The sequence below is a fragment of the Gorilla gorilla genome, chromosome 22 (assembly GCF_029281585.2).
Source record: "Gorilla gorilla gorilla isolate KB3781 chromosome 22, NHGRI_mGorGor1-v2.1_pri, whole genome shotgun sequence".
In the NCBI taxonomy this organism is placed as follows: domain Eukaryota; kingdom Metazoa; phylum Chordata; class Mammalia; order Primates; family Hominidae; genus Gorilla; species Gorilla gorilla.
In genome coordinates, this window is record NC_073246.2 from 26156595 (window position 1) to 26178356 (window position 21762).

General features: G+C 36.3%; 1 protein-coding gene across 1 annotated transcript in view; it reads left to right on the forward strand.

Moving 5' to 3' along the window:
* Nucleotides 1-17190: 17190 nt before the first annotated feature.
* The window catches only part of LOC129529282 (uncharacterized), a 186249-nt gene continuing 181677 nt past the window's right edge, over nucleotides 17191-21762 (forward strand). The window contains exon 1 of the mRNA XM_055373827.1: nucleotides 17191-17641. Coding sequence (XP_055229802.1) covers nucleotides 17197-17641 — 445 coding nt within the window. The 5' untranslated portion in view covers nucleotides 17191-17196. The remainder of the gene's footprint in view (nucleotides 17642-21762) is intronic.

Here is a 21762-nt window from a genome sequence, read left to right on the forward strand (position 1 = left end):
CTTAAAAAGAACCTATATGATCAATCACTATTCTTGCTGCACTTTATGCAGACAATCAGGCCAAGATAATGAGACTAAACTTATTTTGCAAAAAAATTAATTTTATCATTAGTAACTGTTGAAAATGGGGATGAATGTAAGGAAGAAAAATTATGTATCAGAAAAAAAACTATAGTGCACCTGTTATTAGATTCTAGACCTGTCCATCAATTTTGAGATTTTTATTATCTGGACTAAATTCTGAAATTTAGTTCTCTCTAGTATTTGGCCATGACTCTCCAAACTGTTCCCAATTTTTTCTGCCAAATTTTTGATTTCAAATCACTAGAAATTAAAAGTTTTTTTAAACTAAGGCCCTACAAGCTGAACCTAGTTAACTTGTCACTGAAGAAAAATCATTGCAACAGCTTATATTTGGACAAACCTTGTGACATACAACTACAGTCCAAGCAAATATGACAGATTGCCACTGTCTCTCTGGCTCCAACTTCGGTATTTCAGCTCATATGTGAAAATCTTTTTAACAGACTTCCCTCCAGACTCAGGGGCTAGGTTACAGACTACTTCCGACATTAACCTTTGCGTTTTTCTTCCTTTTTCATAGAAATGCCTCTTATTAAAGATCTGTTTCCCAAAGTGCTGGGATTATAGGTGTGAGCTGAGGTCAGGAGTTTAAGACCAGCCTGGCCAACATGGTGAAACCACGTCTCTACTAAAAATACAAAAATTAGCCAGGTGTGGTGGCATGTGCCTGTAGTCCCTGCTACTTGGGAGGCTGAGGCAGGAGAATCGCTTGAACCTGGGAGGTGGAGGTTGCAGTGAGCTGAGATCGTGCCACTGCACTCCAGCCTGGGCAACAGAGTGAGACTCTGTTTCAAAAAAGAAAAAGATCTAAAGATCTGTTTGCCTACATCATCTATAGAGGCATAGCTTTGAGGACCCATCTGCCACACCATCTTCTGAAATGAGACACAACTAATTAATTGTACTGTCCTGTTTTCAGAAATGGGAGACTACTCTAGTGGAATCCTTTGGCACTCAGCTACTAACTTGAATTTTCTCTCCATAGCCACCAACTCAGCTGTTAATGTGTATAACCTCTAGTAAAGTTTCAGACAGGGGAATGTTAGGGCTCAAAAAATGATACATCAAAATATGTCACTTTGAAATATTGAACTGAAGACGCAGCCTCAAGATCTCTTACCTCTCACCTCTCCTCTCTCTCAACCCTCTGTCTCTCCCAAAATACAGAAGAAGATGGCTTTTTTCTGAAATTGTCTTATCTCCCTAGAAACCAAATATGCCCAAGAGGAACACATTTGCTCTCGATCCCTCTCTAAAATTTCATTAACCTTAGACGATGAAAACTCATATTATAAAGGAAGAGAATGAAAAGTAAACACCACACCTGAAGCCCAGATGAACACTGTTCTCTGGTCCCATTCAATTCCCAAAGAAAACTTATTAATCAGTGTCTGCATATTGACTCCATTCATCTCTCCTAAAAATAATTGACTACCCTTCAAAAATCATCTTATTTCTCCCACCTCCCCTTCTCCGATGAAGAAAGGTATATGAACACCTGGATGTGACTGTGTTACTGTGTATTCATCCTCATCCAGTTCTCTCATACTTACGTATGTTAAATCAATCTGAATGCCCTTTCTTCTATGAATTCGTCTATTGTCAGTTATTTTCTGCAAACCTTCAGAGAACAGAGGAAAGGCTTTCCTTTGACCCCTGCAATAGCAATTTCATACCAATGTTTAGTAACTGGAACTACAGAGAATTAGTCAGTTTCCATCTGGTTTTACTCATTTAGCGAAAATGATGAATAGCACTTGCCTCCAATATTATAGGACTAAGTAAGCACTTTTTTGAGTGCCATCTATGAACAATGTGCTGTTGTTCAAATTAGTTGTGTACAAGAGAATAGAATAAATTAAAAGTTACATGTTGTCCTTTTATTCCATAGTGTGGGATAGCATTGGCTTTTATAAAAAGTCCAATTTCACTAAATCTTTGAACTCTTTAGGTACCACATATCAAGGATTTTGAGTAATAAGCACTCCTATTGAGATTTTAGAAACTTGTGTCTAAAACTTCGTTGCTATTTCTGAACTTGCAGCAATACGAAGGTGAAATCTGAATAAGCCTATAAGAAAAAAAATGAAATATTGAAAGCTGTTCGTTAACCCTTGAAGTCCATAGCTGAATTTTTCAAAAAGAAATGAATAGAAGAAAATTAAACCTCAATTGAAACATGAGAGAATAGTGCTGTAACATAAAGAGTATCTCTTTTGTGGCACCAGTTTTTCAGCGATTCAAAGGAAAAATGTTTCTAGCAGAAAAAAATGGTTGCTATGGAGTTAGAGTTGAGTTAATACCAACAAGGCAGAAATGCTGTGGGTTAATAATTACATTTAAATAGATTAGCTTGATTCTTTACAAGAATATTTTTATTGATGTGTCCATATCTTTACTTATTTATATTAAATAGGTTATAATTTTTATCTTGTGAAGAAACTCACCATGGGTGCACTATAAAGCATTTACTAATTGCCTAAGAGATTTTATGCCATTTTAGTGATATTTATTGAGGCAGGAATTTTCTGTGGATTTTTACATATCTATACAATTACTGTATTTCATTAATTGATATAGCTGCTAATGTATCAAACACAGCAGGACTGAAAATACAGGGAAATGAAGTAAAGTTGCTGGCATAGTCTGATAAAGGTTTGTCCATCAGTAGATAATTTCTTTAAATGACATTATCTAGAATTTATGAAAAGATAGTTTTTTTTTTAAGACAGACATAATTACAAAATGTCTGCTTCTCACAGGGCACATTTGCTTTCAGTGCACAATAAAGCTCAAATTTAAATCTTCACTTCCATTTACTGCAGCCACATTGCCTTTTTCTTGATTTCCAATGACTATTTGTTAAAAAATAATTTTGATGCCAATATTGTACGCATTCTACATTCCATATATCACTTATTGCTTCTTTATTTCTTTTACTAACAACTGTGCTCCAACGTTTACCTCTTTACTCACATAATAAAAAGAAGGGGAAGCCAGGCACGGTGTCTCACACCCATAATTGCAGCACTTTGGGAGGCTGAGGTGGGTGGATCATTTGAGGTAAGGAGTTCAAGACCAGTCTGCCTAACATGGTGAAACTCAGTCTCTACCAAAAATATTAAAAAATCGGCCAGGTGTGGTGGCACGTGCCTGGAATCCCAGCTACTTGGGAGGCTGAGGCAGGAGAATCTCTTGAACCTGTGAGGGGGAGGTTGCACTGAACCAAGATCATGCCATTGCACTCCAGCCTGGGCGACAGAGCGAAACGCTCTCTCAAAAAAAAAAAAAAAAAAAAAAAAAAAGGAAGTGGGAAGTGGGGGTGTGGCTGTGAGGGATAGAGAAGATCTTACCTATTTTTTTTTATGGTTGTCTTACAGTTTCATCTGAAAACTCAGAGATATAGATCTCTACGATTAACAAATTCTTACATTTCATTCTATATAAAAATTACTTCATTTTCAAATTCCCTAACTTCTTTTTAATCATAGAAGTATTAGTATCTATTTGCAACAATAACTAACATTTTCAGAGATCACTTTTTTCCCCTTTCAAGAATTTTGCCCATTTTTGCCCTCTTGGACGCTGACTAGCTAGCTCAGGCTTTAAGATGAAGAAAAGACCTAGTTCACATGATGTCAAGTGGCAGGAGTGATTGGGTCATTAACTTTTAAAATGTTTGTGTTTCTATCTGAGTATATTTCTGCAGGAATTCTACAAAACAGCTGTGTGATATTAAGTAGGACATTACAATGTAATGTATAAATATATGTATACTCCTGGAAAAGATTCTTTTCTTCACCACATTTTACTTAGTTTTCTGAAACTTCTTCTAGGCCTCTCCGTGTACTATTTTGTAAAATCCAGTTTTAGCAAAGAACCCCGCTGTATCAATTTAACAGGAACCTACCTCTCCATCCTTGATATCTGATCCCCCTCAATATCTTGTTAGATTCTTCATTCTCTACCATCTTCTAGATGATGTCTGATTACCCTGGCCCATCTTCAGCAAGAATATTGCTAGGATGATTTAGTCAGAATCTCCTTTACCCCTGAATTTACTCTTAGAGATTTTCCATCCTGTGACCCCCCACCCTGCTCTTTGGCTATGAATACTCACTTGACCATGTTTTATTTGGAGTTGTGTCCAACCTCTTTTTCCCATTGAAAATCTCATTTCAGTGACTCATATACTGATCCCAATGGTCTTGAGTATAGATATCCTTATTGCGCTTTAAAAATATCATTGAATAATTTTTGATACTATATTGTACATACAATAGGAAAGTAAGAATAATTTTCTGGCTTTCTAATAAGATATTGTTGAGGATTAAATTAAATAATCCTTTAAAAAGTTGGCTAAAGATCAATAACTTAAATATTTGTAAAACATGATTTTTGAAGATGATAAGTAATTTCTTCTAAGTACAACATGTAAGAAATTTTTCTCTCAATCCACTTAATGTTACAGATTCTATTTTAAAAATAATATAAGCAAGTGAAAAAAGTAACTAAAACCTGGTTTATTTAAATCCAATTACACCATAATTTGGATAATTATTACATCTTAGTTATTTGTAAAAGAACCATGCCAGGGAGATATGGCTGTAAGTCTTCTCTGTAATTGTGTGCCCAAACCTATTAATAAATTCAATGATTCTCAATTTTTCCATCTGAGAAATATAGAGAATGACCTTGTGGCATGTTCTAATAATTAGAAAAATAATTAGTAAAAAGGTATTTTGCATTTAGTTAATGCTCAACAAACCATTATGTTCATTTAGGCTATAATTTCTTCCCTCCCTCTCTCTCTCTCTTTCTTTCTTTCTTTCTTTCTTTCTTTCTTTCTTTCTTTCTTTCTTTCTTTCCTTCTTTCCTTCTTTCCTTCTTTCTTTCTTTCTTCTTTCTTTCACACAGTTTCACTCTGTCACTCAGGTTAGAGTGCAGTGGAGCAATCCCAGCTCACTACATCCTCTGCCTCCCAGTCCCAGGTTCAAACGATTCTCATGTTTCAGCCTCCCAAGTAGCCTGGATTATAGGCACCCACCACCACACCTGGCTAATTTTTGTATTATTAGTAGAGATGGGATTTCACCATGTTTGCCAGGCTGGTCTTGAACTCCTGACCTCAATTGATTCGCTGGCTTTGGCCTCCCAAAGTTCTGGGATTACAGGTGTGAGCCACCATGTCTGGTCATTTGTGCTATAATATTTCTAAAAATTAACTGAGCTTAAATTATGTTTATATTTTATTTTATAAAATTAAAAAAATGCTGACCAAATATTAGTGCTTTTATTCAACTAGTTATTACTTATTCTAACTTGATAATTTTCGCTAGCATTTTGTCATTAAGATCAGATTTGTAAAAATTACAATTTCTTTTCTTGCTATGCTTATTCATACTCTACTATGATTAATCTTTCTTAAGAGCATTGTGGAGACGTTGAGTGGCATTTGAAGACACTTGTAACAGCATCTTTCAGAGACGTACAGCACTTAGGCTGTCAGAGTTAGCCTGTCAAATTTGTTCTTAAAAGTAGACAAAAGTAGGGTATCTTTAGACCTCAGGCCTTATGGTTGGTTAAATTTAAAGCATCTTATAAACTAGTTTCAGTTTCATTATACTAATGCCTACGTTAATGATTTACATCTTCTTAGCTCTGACAGGAGACAATAAAATAAATTAAGTGGTCATGTTGAGTCTAAAGTAACCTTTTATCAATTGACAGTAATTATTTGTTTGAACTTTTATTTCATTTAAACTTGCATGAACTTTTAAATGATTGTCCATATAGTCTTTCTTGACAGATAAACTTTAAAAAATAAATATCTAGAAAGTCTTACCTGGCTTTCTTGTGTGATTGACAGTTAAAATTTTAAAATGTAGCATTTACTTTACAGAAGGAAAATACTTAAAACTTTAATAATATCAATGTGTAGTCTTTGCATTTGCTATAGTTTGAGTGTGTCCTCCATATTTCCTGTTGGAAACTTAATTCCCAATGTGGTAATGAAAGGTGGGGACTTTAAGAGGTGATTTGATCATGAGCGCTCTGCTGTCATGAATAAATTAATCATAACTCAGCATAATAAAATAAATATAAACTCAGCATGATGGTTTTCAGGAATTTGGAATATTATGAACATGCTGGAATATGTATTTGTCAAGAGGTAGTAGAAGATATGGTAAGAATGTTGAGCTGGAAAAAGATCTGATGTCAACATACTTTCTGTAAAAGGCAAAAGAATAAATATTGAGGCATTTCAGGCCACACAGTCTGTATCACAACTGCTCAACTTTGTTATATAAACAAATGGATGGGTTGTATTTAAATAAAACTTTATTTACACAAACAGGCTAGAGGCAGGATTAAGCTTGAGGCTATAGTTTTCTGATTCCAGTGCTAGGTAATTGCACATATGTATATACCACTGCAGATATTATTTTTGAATTGTATTTTACATTTTATTTCTATTTTTTCTATTTCAGCCCTTGACCTAAATCACATATCTTATTGAATTAAAAAAAGTTTTAAGTTTAAAATTTTAAAATCATTTTTAAAACGTTCTACTTGAATTTTATGTTTCAATTGAACAAAAAACAAATAAAACATGCTAAGATGGCAATGGATGAGGACATAGTCTCTCAATTTGTATTTTTTCCACACCTAAAGCATTCAAGTGTTTCAGGTAAAAATAAAAAAGTTTAGAAATTCCTTAAGCCAGATTTTCAATTTATTTTATTTTATTTATGCTAAAGTTTTAAAAAATAATGTTACAAAACAACAGATAAAATTTATGTTCCTTTTAACTCTTCCACAATATTTATTGTTTTTTATTGCCTTCTTCTCTTGGGTTTAATATATATTTCACGTCCAACATTTCTATTTTTAATATATGGGTTAATATTATGTATATATATCACATGTGTTACATATATATAATATAGGTTACATATATATTACTTTATGAACAATGTATAGTATAGATATGTGAAGTTTGAGACATATAAATCTTACATTAATCTTTCTGTTTATTCCTTCAACTTCATATTTATGTTTATAGACAAATACTTTTTTCTCATTTATGATCTTATTTTATGTCTTAATAGTATATTTTCTTTTGTTTTCAACTTTAATTATCTTTAAATTATTTGTTATTATTTTTTGAGACAAGGTGAAATGGTACGATCATGGCTCACTGCAGCCTCTACTTCCTGCCTCAAGAGATCCTCCCACTTCAGCCTCTGGAGTAGCTGGGACTAGAGGCATGCACCATTACGACCTGCTAATTTTTAATTTTTTTATTTTTACTTTTTATTTTGTGTAGCTACAGGGTCTCCCTTTGTTTCCCAGACTGATGTTGAACTCGAGGGCTCAGGCAATACTCTCCTCTCAGCCTCCCACGATGCTGGGATTACAAGCGTGAACAAAAACACCTGGCTATTAATTTTTTATTTATTGTTTTCATTTTTTAGTGAAACTTTAGAAATTACACATTAGAATTCCACTTTTTATGTGAATATACTTTAAAAATATTTTATTACTCAACGTTATCTAAAATGTAGCAGTATATCTTTCATTTCAGCAATTCAAGTAATAAAATGTTAAGTATCTTAGAGTGTACTCAGTCTAGATAAAATCCATCTACTTTTCATTTATCTACAATTTCTACACATTTTTACCTCATTTTAATACCCTCCAAGTTTGTTGTCTACATCACTTCATCATGATTATTTTTATTATCAATTATTTTTATAAGTACATATTTAATACACCAAAATATTTAAAATTCCTTAGATAAACCTTAATACTTTTATATCATTTTTTCCTCAAAATCTTCCATTCTAAAATTGAAAAACCATTGATTTTTCAGTAAGAATCTGTGAAAAGTAACTCTGTTTTTATTTCCTACTCTATTTCATTGTCTTGAAAAGATTCTCTCTTATTAGGGATTTTTATATTGATAATATTTTTTATTAGTGTTTGAAAGACATTATTCCATTTCATCCTATTATATATTTTACAATAGTGGCCTGATTATTAGTCCTTTTTAAGAAAGCTGTGTTTTTTTATATATATTTTCTTAATTGTTATGGTCTGAACTATGCCCCTCACCACAAATTCCTGTGTTGAAGTTCTAACCCCAGGGTCTCAGAATCTGACTGTGTTTGGATATAGCGCCCGTAAGAGGTAATTATGTTAAAATTAGGGCATTACAGTGGACCTTAATGCAATATGACTGGTGTCCTTATAAGAAGAAAAAATTCTGACATACAAAGAGACACCAGGGCTAATTGTGTCGAGAGAAAAGACCATGGGAAAACACAGTGACAAGGAAGCCATCTGCAAGCCATAGAGAGAGGCTTGTGAATGAAATCAACCCTGTCCACACCTTGATCTTTCAGTTTCAGCCTTCACAACTGTGAGAAAATCAATTTCTGCTGCCTGTTGTACTTTGTTATGACAGCCCTAGCAATACAATAAATGTGACTGTTTTCCTCCAACTTCTGAAGGTCTACAACCATTTTATTGAAATGCCTCTAAGTGCAGTATTTTTATTAGATGTGTGAGGCGCTTCTTACCATTTTCTGCATAGATTATAATTTGTCTCACACATATATCCCATGTATTATCTCTCTTCCACGGACTCTCTAAGGTTTTCTCATTTCCATCTTCTAATTGACTTGATTTTCACTTTTGTATATGTACATTTAGTAACCAATATACTATTTAAACATGTCCTCTGAGTTTTATTTCGGTGGCTACATTTTGTTGTTTCTAGAATTGCTATTCTGGTTCTGTTTCAAATGTATTTTCTCTTTTTTTTCTTTTTTTTTTTGAGATGAAGTCTCGCTGTGTTGCCTCATCTGGAGTGCAGTGGTACAATCTCGGCTCACTACAACCTCTGCCTCCCAGGTTCAAGCGATTCTCCTGCCTCAGTCTTGCAAATAGCTGGGATTACAGGTGCCTGCCACCACACCCAGCTAATTTTTGTATTTTTAGTAGAGACCGGGTTTCACCATATTGGCCAGGCTGGTCTTGATGAACTCCTGACCTCAGGTGATCCACCCCGGCTTGTGTTTTTTCCATGATATACTGTTTGTACCCTATGGAGTACCTGTTTTTCTACCTAGTTTTGAGGACGAAGACTGAGTATTTTAAATTGCCATTCATATTACTCTATTGTGACTTCTTGCAGTGCATAATCTGACATTTATTACATCTACTGACTCTCATAGCAATTAGCTTCTTTATGTATGTAAGTACGCATGTGTGTGTGTACTTTTTTCTGTGAGCTTTTCTTCACAGGTGATTGTTTTCCTATAGGAGCCATAGCTACCTGAGGTGGAAATGTGTACTTATGAAGTGATGATTGTTGTGTACTATAGAAGATCAAAATAATTTTGTAATTAAAGAGCAGTTATGTTAACTTCTAAGCTCCTGGATGATCAACATCACAGATAACAAGACTTGGTACCTAACACTAACTTGGGACATGGGCATGGGGTTTGGGGTTTCATGGTAATTCCTTTTCTACCCACTACCCCAAGTGGATAGCTAACGATTCCTTTTCTACCCACTACCCCAAGTGGATAGCTAACTTACATAACAATTCCTTTTGTACCCACTACCCCAAGTGGATAGCTAACTTACATAATGATTCCTTTTGTACCCACTACCCCAAGTGGATAGCTAACTTACATAATGATTCCTTAGACTGGTGAACAGGATATTCAAATTCCCACTTCACAGATAGAATGAACTTCATGGATTATTCAAGGGCATTCAATATTTTCACTGGGCTTGGGCACAAAATAATTCACTCTCATGTGGACATTAAAATGTCAGTAAACAGGCCCTAAGGGCTGTATCCAATTTGGCTGCCCCGAGGTTATGTGTCTTTGGTGTCCTCTACCGGCTTTGATTTGGAGGGTTCTCCTAATTCTGACACCTAAATATTACCTTTATTTTATTTTGTACTAACACTTGTTCTAGAATGCAAAATGCTATGCGTTGTGAATTTTTATATTTTTGAAGCTGAATTTCTCATATCGGCTCACCCTACCATAGGAATAAAAATTTTCTTTTTAAACTATCAGTGAGGAAATAGGTTTCAGACGAATTACACTTAATGGCAATTAAAAATCAGATTTTCTACTCTGACTTAATAGGAAGTATTTTTCCAGAATAATAAGTTGAAGGAGAGTTCTATAGTTTCTAAAAGTCATAGCCAATTGCTATTTGTTAGTGAAGATCCTTATAATTGTAAACATTTACTCCAAAAAGAAATTTGAAAATCATTTGGAAACTACTAATGAAATACCACAAAATTACAACAAAGAATGTTTCCTCTCGAACCACAAATTAAGGAGGAAGGAACAGAATACTGAGTTACAATGGAATATAGAGTAGAAATGCTACCTACAAATTTATATTAAGGAGAAAAAAATGAAGCCTTTCTCTCTTCATTGTTTTAATTTTCATATCCTTCTCTTGCCTCATTATTCTTGTATATATTTTTTACTGCTGTTGTTTTTGCTTTTTTTTTTTTTTTGAGACAAGGCCTCACTCTGTTGCCCAGGCTGGAGTGCAGTGGCATGGTCTTGGCTGACTGCAACCTCTGCCTCCCACGTTAAAGCGATTCTCCTACCTCAGCCTCCCAAGTAGGTGGATTACAGGTGTGCACCACCATGCCTGGCTATTTTTTGTATTTTTAATAGAGATGGGGTTATGCCATGTTGGTCAGGCTGGTCTTGAACTCCTATCCTCAGGTGATCTGCCTGTCTCGGCCTCCCAAAGTGCTGGGATTATAGGCATGAGCCACCGTGCCGGGTGTTCTTGTGTATATTTTTAATTCAAGATTTTTTCACATTATATTGTATTTGAAACTAAAACTATCAAAATACTCACTAAAGTGACATTTTAAAATAATAAAATTAGGGTAGATTTTAGTTTTCTAAAATGTCTATATTACTATACTAATTTTGTAGTAAAAAAAATTTATGAATTTAAATTCTGTATATCTTAGATTCTTATTTGACCTGAAAGGATAGCAAGGAATTAAAGAGGACTAAAATGTCAGACTGCCTCTCTAGAGAGAGTATGTCTTAAATGAGTTCATACACTGAATTGATATTAAAAATACAAAGAGAATAAATAGAAAAAGGCTAATGACCGGCCACAGAGAACTTGCTATGAGATGATGAGCTTGGCTTTCTCAGCCTCATGTATAACTTTCTATTGCAAAGTTACTAAATGTACAGATATGACAAATATCAGAGCGAATTAATGTAATCTAGTCAGCTTAGTGTCACATGATATTAAAGACAGTATCAAAAACAGACATGAACCGAAAATTCATGCTTGTGTCAGAGGGCAAAACCAACCAACCAACAAACAAAAATAAATCTGTCCTTCACAGGTTTCTAACAAGTTGGTAATTAAGGAAGTAATTTATTGGGTAAATTTTATTTCTTTGAAAAACAGATGTTTCTATCTATGATGGTTAATTTCATGCGTCCATTTGACTGAACCACAGCACCCAGACATTTGGTCAAACATTATTCTGAATTTTCTGTGTGGGACTTTTTGGATGAAGGATACATTTAAATCAGTGGACTTTGAGTAGAGCAGATTGCCCTTCCTATGTGAGTGGGCTTTCTTCCTTCAGTTGAAGGTCCAAATAGAACCAAAAGGCAGACCTCCTCTGAGCATGAGAGAATTAGGTTAACATACATACATATATATATATATATACACACACACATACACACACACATATATATATACACACACATATATATACATATATATACATGTGTGTATATATACACGTATGTGTATGTATATATATGTGTGTGTATATATGTGTGTATATATAAACATGCATACACATATATACACACATATATACACATATATATATTTGTATATATGTATATATACACATATGTATATATATGTGTGTATATATGTGTGTATATAAATATATGTGTGTGTGTATATATATATATATTCTCCAGAGAAACAGAACCCATAGCATATATATACACATATATGTGTATATATATGTGTGTGTGTATGTCTATTCTCCAGAGAAACAGAACCCATAACATATATATACACACACACACACACACATATAATATATATTTTATATGTATATATGCTATGGGTTCTGTTTCTCTGGAGAACCCTAACTAATACAGTTCTCACAGCTTTCTCACTTCTTATTTTCAGGGCTAAAATCTATGCTCGATCTCTCATTCCATTTATCTGAGACTGTAAAGGGTAAAATGCTATGAATTTTTGCACAGTCCAGTTAAATTAAAACAAGACAAAAACAAAAATGATAGTCCATAAACAACGTTATGTTAAGAGTAGTGTTTTCACAGTCATATTTTCATTTTTTAGATAACATATTTTTGGATCTAACAGATTTATGTTTTAATTATTTTGAAATTACATCTATTCTAAAATACACATTCATTCCCAACTTCAATGTATTTTGCATTTTTTAAGTTGTTTGGTTGAAATTTTGGTGTTACTCTATCGAATTCACAGAATTAACAAATGCTTGTCCTCCTTCTTTTACCACTCAAACGTTATCTTAATCATAAAAGAAAATTATAAAACCAGCAATGAGTTAAGACATGGGAAATATAATCCAAAACTAAGATGTTTAATATAATAAAATTCCCAAATGAGAAATGTCAGTTCACATGCCAAATTAAAAACCTTTTAAAGTTGTACTTTTCTGTTCATATAGATTTTTAAAAAATTTTCCAAACTGTCCCTTTATATTTTCAAATGTGTGTTATCTGTAATAGTCTTTCAACAAATATTCATCACCCAACAATCGTGTGTATGGTTCTGGGAATATAGATGGGAAAATGGAATAAAAAATAAATTTCTACTTAGACCTTAATATTATTTATTAAGAACAATGGGCTCTGGTGTCAAGCAAGCATGAGCTCGAATAACATGTGTTCGTTATATGGCTGCGGGCCTGGTGCTTCGTCTAATAAACTTCAATTTCCACATTGCAAACCAGAGATGATAATGATATATACATACAGAGCCTCTAGGAAAATTAATAATGACAATGTGCTTAGTGTGCTCAGCCTGGCATCTGGCAAAGTATGCCTGCATCAGTGTTAACAATTATAAGTATGTTTCCTCTCTCTAAAGCTGGTGCTCATTGCACCATCCAATAAATGACTCGATTTTATCTACTACCTGGCTTTGTCCATGCTGTTGTCATTTCTACTTTGTATAAATATCTATTCTGGGGATTACTGGGTTTTTAACAGCTTGTCAAAATCAATATTAAAATAATAGCTTCCATATTTTATGAAGATTAGGAATAAATGGAAGACAATGTACTTTATCCTCAGTTAGACAGGATTTTACTTAAGTCCCTCAAAGAAAAAAAATCAATTTTAATCTTTATCTCTGTAGTGTCTCCTGCTAATATTTTATCAACTCTTAGAAATCCCTACCAGATCTTGTCTACATTTATATGTTACTCTTCACTCTTCATTCTGCATGATTGGGCTTAGTGGAGACCACCAGGGTATCATCAGTGACAAAGGAGCTGTTATGTATTATATAATACAATTTGTCTTCTCAATATTGTCACACCCAGAATATTCCTTTTTTCATTGCATTTCTTTATCACTAATTTTAAAACGAATTCCATTGCTTTCTCCAGAACTCTCTTTACATTTCCCAAAGAAGCACTGATTTTGATTAAGAAAACAAGTCAAGGCACAACTGAATACAACATAAGAATTACCTCACGGTTTCTCAGTGCCTGTCTCCTATTTAGCAATTCAGCACTGTGTTTGCTTTCTCCAGAGCTGTATCACTGATCATGGCTAGATTCTTATCTACTATGACACTTAGCTATTCTTTGGCCATATTTGCATTTCTCATATTTTTGCATTGAAAATTTATGTTTCTCTTCAAACGTACTACCCTCATCTTATCTTGATTGCATTTCTTCCATGTATTTTTTCATTTTCCAAGTTCACGTTAAAGGTGGTGATTTTATCTTCTGCATTTGTAGCCACCTTCTTGTCCTCTCTTGTTTCTTAATGTTATCTTTGGCGTTAATGAGTACAGAGAATATTCCATCACCCTGTTTTCATAATGTATTCTGTTAAATAATTCATGGATTAACATTAACCACACATTTCTACTAAGAACTTTATTAATGCAATGGTTATTTCAATTAACTTTAATTGACTAAACTGAGCATGAATCCTAAGCTCTTGGTTTTGACATCTTTCCAGTGATGATTACTTTGCATTAACTCTCCACTTACTAAAAATCTGTGTTTAATTATACACCCTAATTTTCAGCACTGTCTGTTACTTGATTCTAACGTGATTTGAATGTTATCTTCCTTTATTTTTAGAAAGTATAAATATTATGTATAAGAATGAAGACACAACTGTGGTTGCCTGGTGGGGAAATGGAGTAAAAACGGTAGGAGCAGCAACAGAACCATGTCACATTACTTATTTGCTACCGTCTGAATGTTTGTGTTCCCCCAAAGTGTAAATGTTGAAATCTAACCCCCGGTATGACGATATCAGAAGGTGGAGCCTTTGGGAGGTGGTAAGGCCATGAGGGCAGAGCATTAATGAAGGAGCTTGGCGGCCTTATAAAATAAACTCCTGACAACAGCCATTTATAAATTAAAAAGTGGGCTCTTTTCGTACACTGTTGGCACCTTGGTCTTCCCAGTCTTCACGACTTTGAGAAATAAATGATTGTTGGTTTACACACAACATGTCTATAGTACATTTTTATTAGTCCCAGTAAACTAAGACAATATTATTTTATTCTTTCAGGCTTATTAATACATTGTACAACGGACTGGAGATTCAAAGATAAACAATATAGGAGAGACGATGGGGTTGTAAAGATTTTATTTGAGAGATAAATTATTAGCAATGCAAATAAATAAAGATGTGATATGCTCACTCATGGGGGCATGGGTTCAGAAGAGCCCATACAAATGGCTTCTATTACAGAAAAGTATGGAGAGAGCATTCAGGAAAACTTGACCTGGGAACTGATGAATGAATAGAATTGAGTCGTGTGTGTGTGTACGTGTGTGTGTGTGTGTGTGTGTGTGTGTCTGTCTGGAACTAGGGGCCAAGAAAAGGTGGTGTTAGGCAGAGGAAAAATTTGGAGAAAGAACTGCTGACCAAACAAATGTGAATCTTACAAAAAAGGACAGAATTAAATTTTGTGTAGATGCTGGGGCATGGCTTGGGGTGTTGTTTGAAAGGGAGACAGGTGTAAGCTCTTGAAATGCCTTGTAAGCTGGGTTGAACAGTACCAATAGTGTCCTAATTTTGGACAATTTTGCCATCTACTGAGATCAGAAATCAATAACAGGTGCTTTGGTCAGCAATATGATAGTTCATTCGGTTTTGGGCAAGCTGAAATGGAGAAATATATTGTGGTTTCAACAAGAGACATCAAGTATATAGTAGGGTTTAGAAATTTAAAATTTGAGAGAGGAATTGAAGAATTCAGCCTGAAACTATCAATGTGCAATTTGTCAAAAAAGGTGGTGGATAAAGCCATGATAGCATCTAGCTCGTCTAAAAATGAGCCTACAACGGAGATTGTCATGAGCAGTAGCAGTGTAAGAGCATGGTAAAGAATATGAAACAAAACATGTATTTTTATAATGGAAAGAGTGCTCAGTTCTGTTCAATGTGTTGATATTGCAAAAGTATCTACTCTGCTATTATGGGATGTTGGTATGAGACTTGGGAAAGCGCAGTTTAAATACAGAAGTGGCATCATAAATCCAAATAGAATCAATAGAAGAATAAATAGTGAAATATTAATAATAGAGACACTGAGTAAAGACAGTTATTTCAGTAAGTTTGATCTTCAGAAAATGGAAAAATCTCAAAGTCAAAATATCCTTGAGATGTAAGAAGAATTTTTTATTGTCAAGTACAGGATGATGAATCCCATTTAAATGCTGAAATGAAGTAAGCTATTGCTATGGTTTGAACATTTATGCACCTATCAACATTTATGTTGAAACATAATTCCCACTGTGGTGGTATCAAGAGGCAGGGCCTTCTGGGACATGATTAATTCATGGGGGCTCTGCCCTTATGAATGGATTAGTGCCTTATAAAACGGCTGGTAGGAAATAATGTAGGAACTTTTTTTGTCTTTCCCCCCTTCCGTGACCGGAATTGGTGGGTTCTTGGTCTCTCTGACTTCACCAATGAAGCCGCAGACCCTCGCGTGAGTGTTACAGTTCTTAAGGTGGCACGTCTGGAGTTGTTCTTCCTGCCAGTGGGTTTATGGTCTCGCTGGCCTCAGGAGTGAAGCTGCACACCTTCTTATAAAGTCAGCGTGGACCCAAAGAGCAAGCATCAGCAAGATTTATTGCAAAGAGGAAAAGAACAAACCCTCCTCCACACAGAAGAGGACCTGAGCCAGTTGCCTTTGCTGGCTCAGGCAGCCTGCTTTTATTCCCTTATCTGACCCCACCCACATCCTGCTGATTGGTCCATTTTACAGAGAGCTGATTGGCTCATTTTACAGAGAGCTGAGTGGTCCGTTTTGACAGGGTGCTGATTGGTGCATTTAGGGACCTTGAGATAGACACAAAAGTTCTTCAAGTCCCCACTATATTAGCTAGACACAGAGCACTGACAGGTGCGTGTATAAACCTTGAGCTAGACACAGGGTGCTGATTGGTACATTTACAATCCTTTAGCTAGACCCAAAAGTTCTCCAAGTCCCCACTAGATTAGCTAGATACAGAGTGCTGATTGGTGCATCCACAAACCCCGAGCTAGACACAGAGTGCTGATTGGTGCATATACAATCCTCCAGCTAGACATGAAAGTTCTCCAAGTCCCCACCCTACTCAGGAGCCCAGCTGGCTTCTTCCCCTAGTGGATCTTCTGCCGGTCCATGGGCGGAGCTGCCTGCCAGTCCTGCACGGCAGCGCCTGCAGTCCTTAGCCCTTGGGCGGTGGAAGGGACCAGGCCCCGCGGAGCAGGGGAGGCTTGGGCCGCGAGGGAGCCCAAGGCGGGGCGAGGGGCGGGCTCTGGCATGGGGGGCTGCAGGTCCCGAGCCCTGCCCCGCAGGAAGGCGGCTGAGGCTTGGCGAGAATTCCAGCACGACGCGGGAGGACCGGCAGTGCTGGAGGACCCGACCCACCCTCCGCAGCTGCTGGCCCGGGTGCTAAGTCCCCTCACTGCCCAGGGCCAGCGGTGCAGGCCGGCCGCTTGGAGTGCGGGACCCGCTGAGCCCACGCCCACCCGGAACTCGCGCTGTCTCGCCAGCGCAGCGCGCAGCCCGGGTTCCCACCCGCGCCTGTCTCTCTACACCTCCCCGCAAGCGAGGGAGCCGGCCCCAGCCTCGCCAGCCCAGAGAAGGGCCTCACAGCTCAGTGGCGGGCTGAAGGCCTCCTCGAGCATGGCCAGAGTGGACACCGAGGCCGAGGAGACGCGGAGAGCCAGCGAGGGCTGCTATTGTCACCTCTCATTTCCATCAGGTAAGGCCATAGCGTTTCCACCTTTTGTCATGTGAGGATGTAGCAGGAAGGTCCTCAACAGATACCAAATGCTAGTGCCTTGGTTTTCGACTGCTCAGCCTCTAAAACTACAAGAAGTAAATTTAAGGTTTTTTTGTTCGTTTGTTTGTTTTGAGACGGAGTCTTGTTCTGTGCCCAGGCTGGAGTGCAGTGGCGTAATCTCAGCCCACTCTAAGCTCTGCCTCCCGGGTTCACACCATTCTCCTGCCTCAGCCTCCTGAGTAGCTGGGGCTACAGGCGCCTGCCACCACGCCTGGCTAATTTTTTGTATTTTTGGTAGAGACGGGGTTTCACCATGTTAGCCAGGATGGTCTCGATCTCCTGACCTCGTGGTCCGCCCGCCTCAGCCTCCCAATATGTTTTCTAATAAAATACGGAGGCTCGGGCATTTTCTTATAGCCGTACAAATGGACTAAGACAATTGTGATGAGTTAGAATTTAAAGAGAAGAAATTAAAAGAGCAAAAACCTCTGAAAAGGCAAGATGTCCTGAAATACAGAGATTATTTCAAAAAGACACGATACACCTTATCTTCATAAGAAGAGAGAATGGGGGGGGGGGGGGAAGAGAAATCAGTACAAGTAGGCCTGTGTATTCGACAGCAGGAAGTTGAAATATTTCCTTCCTTTTATTTTGTTGACAAAATAACAACATGTTAATCTGTAAGACAGAAGTAAGTGCAAAAAGGTTTGGATACTGAAATGGTATGAGAAGCTCTGAAAAACGTACAGTGAGGAATGGGAGAGAACACTGATTAAGGAACAATAGAATGATTGCTGCATGAACTTGGTGCCTCCATTAAATAAATGAGAGAGGAAACCAATTACTCTATGTAGATGGACACTTCATAGACAAGAGTACAATAGTTTTCAAGGAAACAGCAGCAATTGCAAACGTTTTTAAATTATATAGTATTTATCTTTGGGTTCGGGGAGTAGTGTGTTCCTGGGGGTTCCAGTATGTTTAAGAAAGACTTTTAGAATGAACGAGAGATTGACAAGATTATTAAGTCCCAAGAGGAAATACGGATCAGACAAGCATCCTAACCTCCGTGAACTGCTCCAGGCCTGACAGGAAGAAGAATAACTATAATGTACTAACAATCACAAATATAGTAGCTAAGATATATATGTCATAAGTTGTCATGACAAATTGTCTATGCAAATTATCTCATATCATCATCTCTGCAAAGTTATACAATAAAATTATCATTTTCTCCATTATGCAGATAAAAACAAAACAAAACAGAAGCAATGGCAGAAACACAGGATAAGGCCTCCAAGTCAGGGCATTCTGGGATGTTTTAGTTTATTGGATATAACGGTGATATTTGTATTAATGTAAGCTTAGGGGCATTAAGTTTGCTGACTGTATTTTGCTTACCATACATAAAACCCAATCATCTCCTCCTCAAGGGAGATAGCACAAATTGACCTAAGCAGTTAGTTTTCCAGCTTAAAATTCAAAATTGGTTTTCATATTAAGTTTGCATAATCTCCTTGTAAACTGACAACCAATCAACTAAAATTGAAGTTACCCTAGGACATCAAATATACGATACGGGAAAAAGAACTAAAAGCCAAAACTAAAACTTTAATTTGGAAAAGAAAGATTAAGACACATACTGCATTTATTGACCCAGGGAAATTATCAAATCTCCCAGGTGGAAGCAGTGAAAACTCTCTCCTCCGGCTGTAAGGTTAATTTCTTAACTAGTCCATCTGCTATAGTCTTATTCTATGCTGGTATGACTCTTTTGTCCAGTGTGCTTTATGGTCCCTAACTTTGTTCCCTGGAGGACTTTTGCTTATATATTTCATTGGTAAACTAGAGTAAAAGAAAGCTTGGGAAAAACTTAAGAGATTGTACTCATCTAGGGATGATGGTGATAGCAAGTGTCAAACAAAATGAAGAGATTGATTTCTCTGACAAAAATATTAATTCACAAATTGTGAGGTTCTATTGGAAATTACTGTCAAAGGAGCACAATATTTTAAAAATTGCTTCTAAGATTTAAACAAACCATGTAGTAGAATAGCAATGACACCAAAAGTAACAGAGCTTTTTTACCTCTCCTCTGAAGAAATTAGTCTGTCCAGCAGCACAATGTGAGAAAACAATGGTACTCCAGAAATAAATTTGAACTTAGATTATTACCTGTGATTAATATACTTAAGTAATCAAAACTACTATGATCTAAATGTAAAACACAAAACTGTAAAACTCCTAGAAGGTACCACAGGAGAAAATCTAGATGACCTAGGGTTTGGTGAAGACTTTTTAGGTACAACACTACAGGCACAGTCTATGAAAGAAATAATTGAAAAGCTGTACTTCATTAAAATTAACAGTTTCTGCTATGCAAAAGACAATGAGAAGAGAATGAAAATAGAATCTACAGACTAGGAGATAATATTTGCAAAAGACATGTTTGAAAAATAACTGTTTCCCAAAATACACAACATTTAAAACTCAAAAGTAGGGAAACAAACTACCCAATTAAAAGATGGGCTAAAGTTCTTAACAGATATGTCAGCAAGGAAGATAGACATATGGCAAATAAATGTAGTAACTGATTATCCACATTATGCCTCATCAATGTAATGGAAAAATAATAAAACAACGAAATATGATTACACACCTGTTAGAATATCTAAAATCCACAGCACTGACAACATCAAATGCTTGTGAGGATGTCGAGCAACAGGAACTCTCCTCCATTGCTGATAGAAATAGAAAGTGATATAGCCACTTTGGAAGACAGTTGGCAGTTTCTTACATAATTCAACTTACTCTTCCCATAAGATCCAACAATCACTCTTGTTGGTATTTACCCAAAGGAGCTGAAAATTTATATCAACAAGAAAACTTACATACAGATATTTGTAATGGCTTTATTCATAACTGCCAAAACTTGAAAGCAACCAAGATGTCCTTCAGTAGGTAAAAGGATAAACTGTGCTAAATGCAGCCTATGAAATGTTATTCAAAGCTAACAAGAAATGAATTACAGAGTCATGAGAAGACATGGAACAAAACTTAAATGAACATTATTAAGTGAAAGAAACCAGTCTTAAAGGCTATGTACTTCATGATTCCAGCTATATGACAGTCTGGAAAAGGCACAACTATGAAGACAGTAAAAAGATCAGTGGTTGCTGGGGTGTTGGTGTGGGGAGGGAAAGATGATCGGCAGAGCACAAGGAATTTTTAGGGAAGTGAAGCAACTCTGTGTGATACTACAACGATGGATACATGGCATTATAAATTTGCCCAATTCTATACAGTGTACAAGGCCAAGAGTGAAGCCTTATATTAACTATATCCTTGGATAATAATAATTTATTAATGTTGATTGTTCCTTTGTAACAAATGCAGCACTCTGGTGGGGGATGTTGATAATAGGGGAGGTTACAGATGTGTGGAGGCAGGGGGTATATAAGAAATCTGTGTACCTTCTGCTCAATTTTGCTGTGAGCCTAAAACTTCTTTTAAAAAATGAAGTCTTTTACAATGTTGGTGGGAGTGTAAGTTAGTTCAACCATTGTGGAAGACAGTGTGGCGATTCCTCGAGGATCTAGAACTAGAAATACCATTTGACCCAGCAATCCCATTACTGGGTATATACCCAAAGGATTATAAACCATTCTACTATAAAGACACATGCACACATATGTTTATTGTGGCACTGCTCAAAATAGCAAAGACTTAGAACCAACCCAAATGCCCATCAGTGATAGACTCGATAAAGAAAATATGACACATATACACCATGAAACACTATGCAGCCATAAAAACGATTGAGTTCATGTCCTTTGCAGGGAAATGGATGACACAGGAAACCATCATTCTCAGCAAATTAACACAAGAACAGAAAACCAAACACTGCATGTTCTCACTCATAAGTGGGAGCTGATCAATGAGAACACATGGACACAGGGAGGGGAACATCACACACTGGGGCCTGTCGGGGGATGGGGGACTAGGGGAGGGATAGCATTAGGAGAAATACCTAATGTAGATTACGTGTTGATAGGTGCAGCAAACCACCATGGCACGTGTGTACCTACGTAACAAACCTG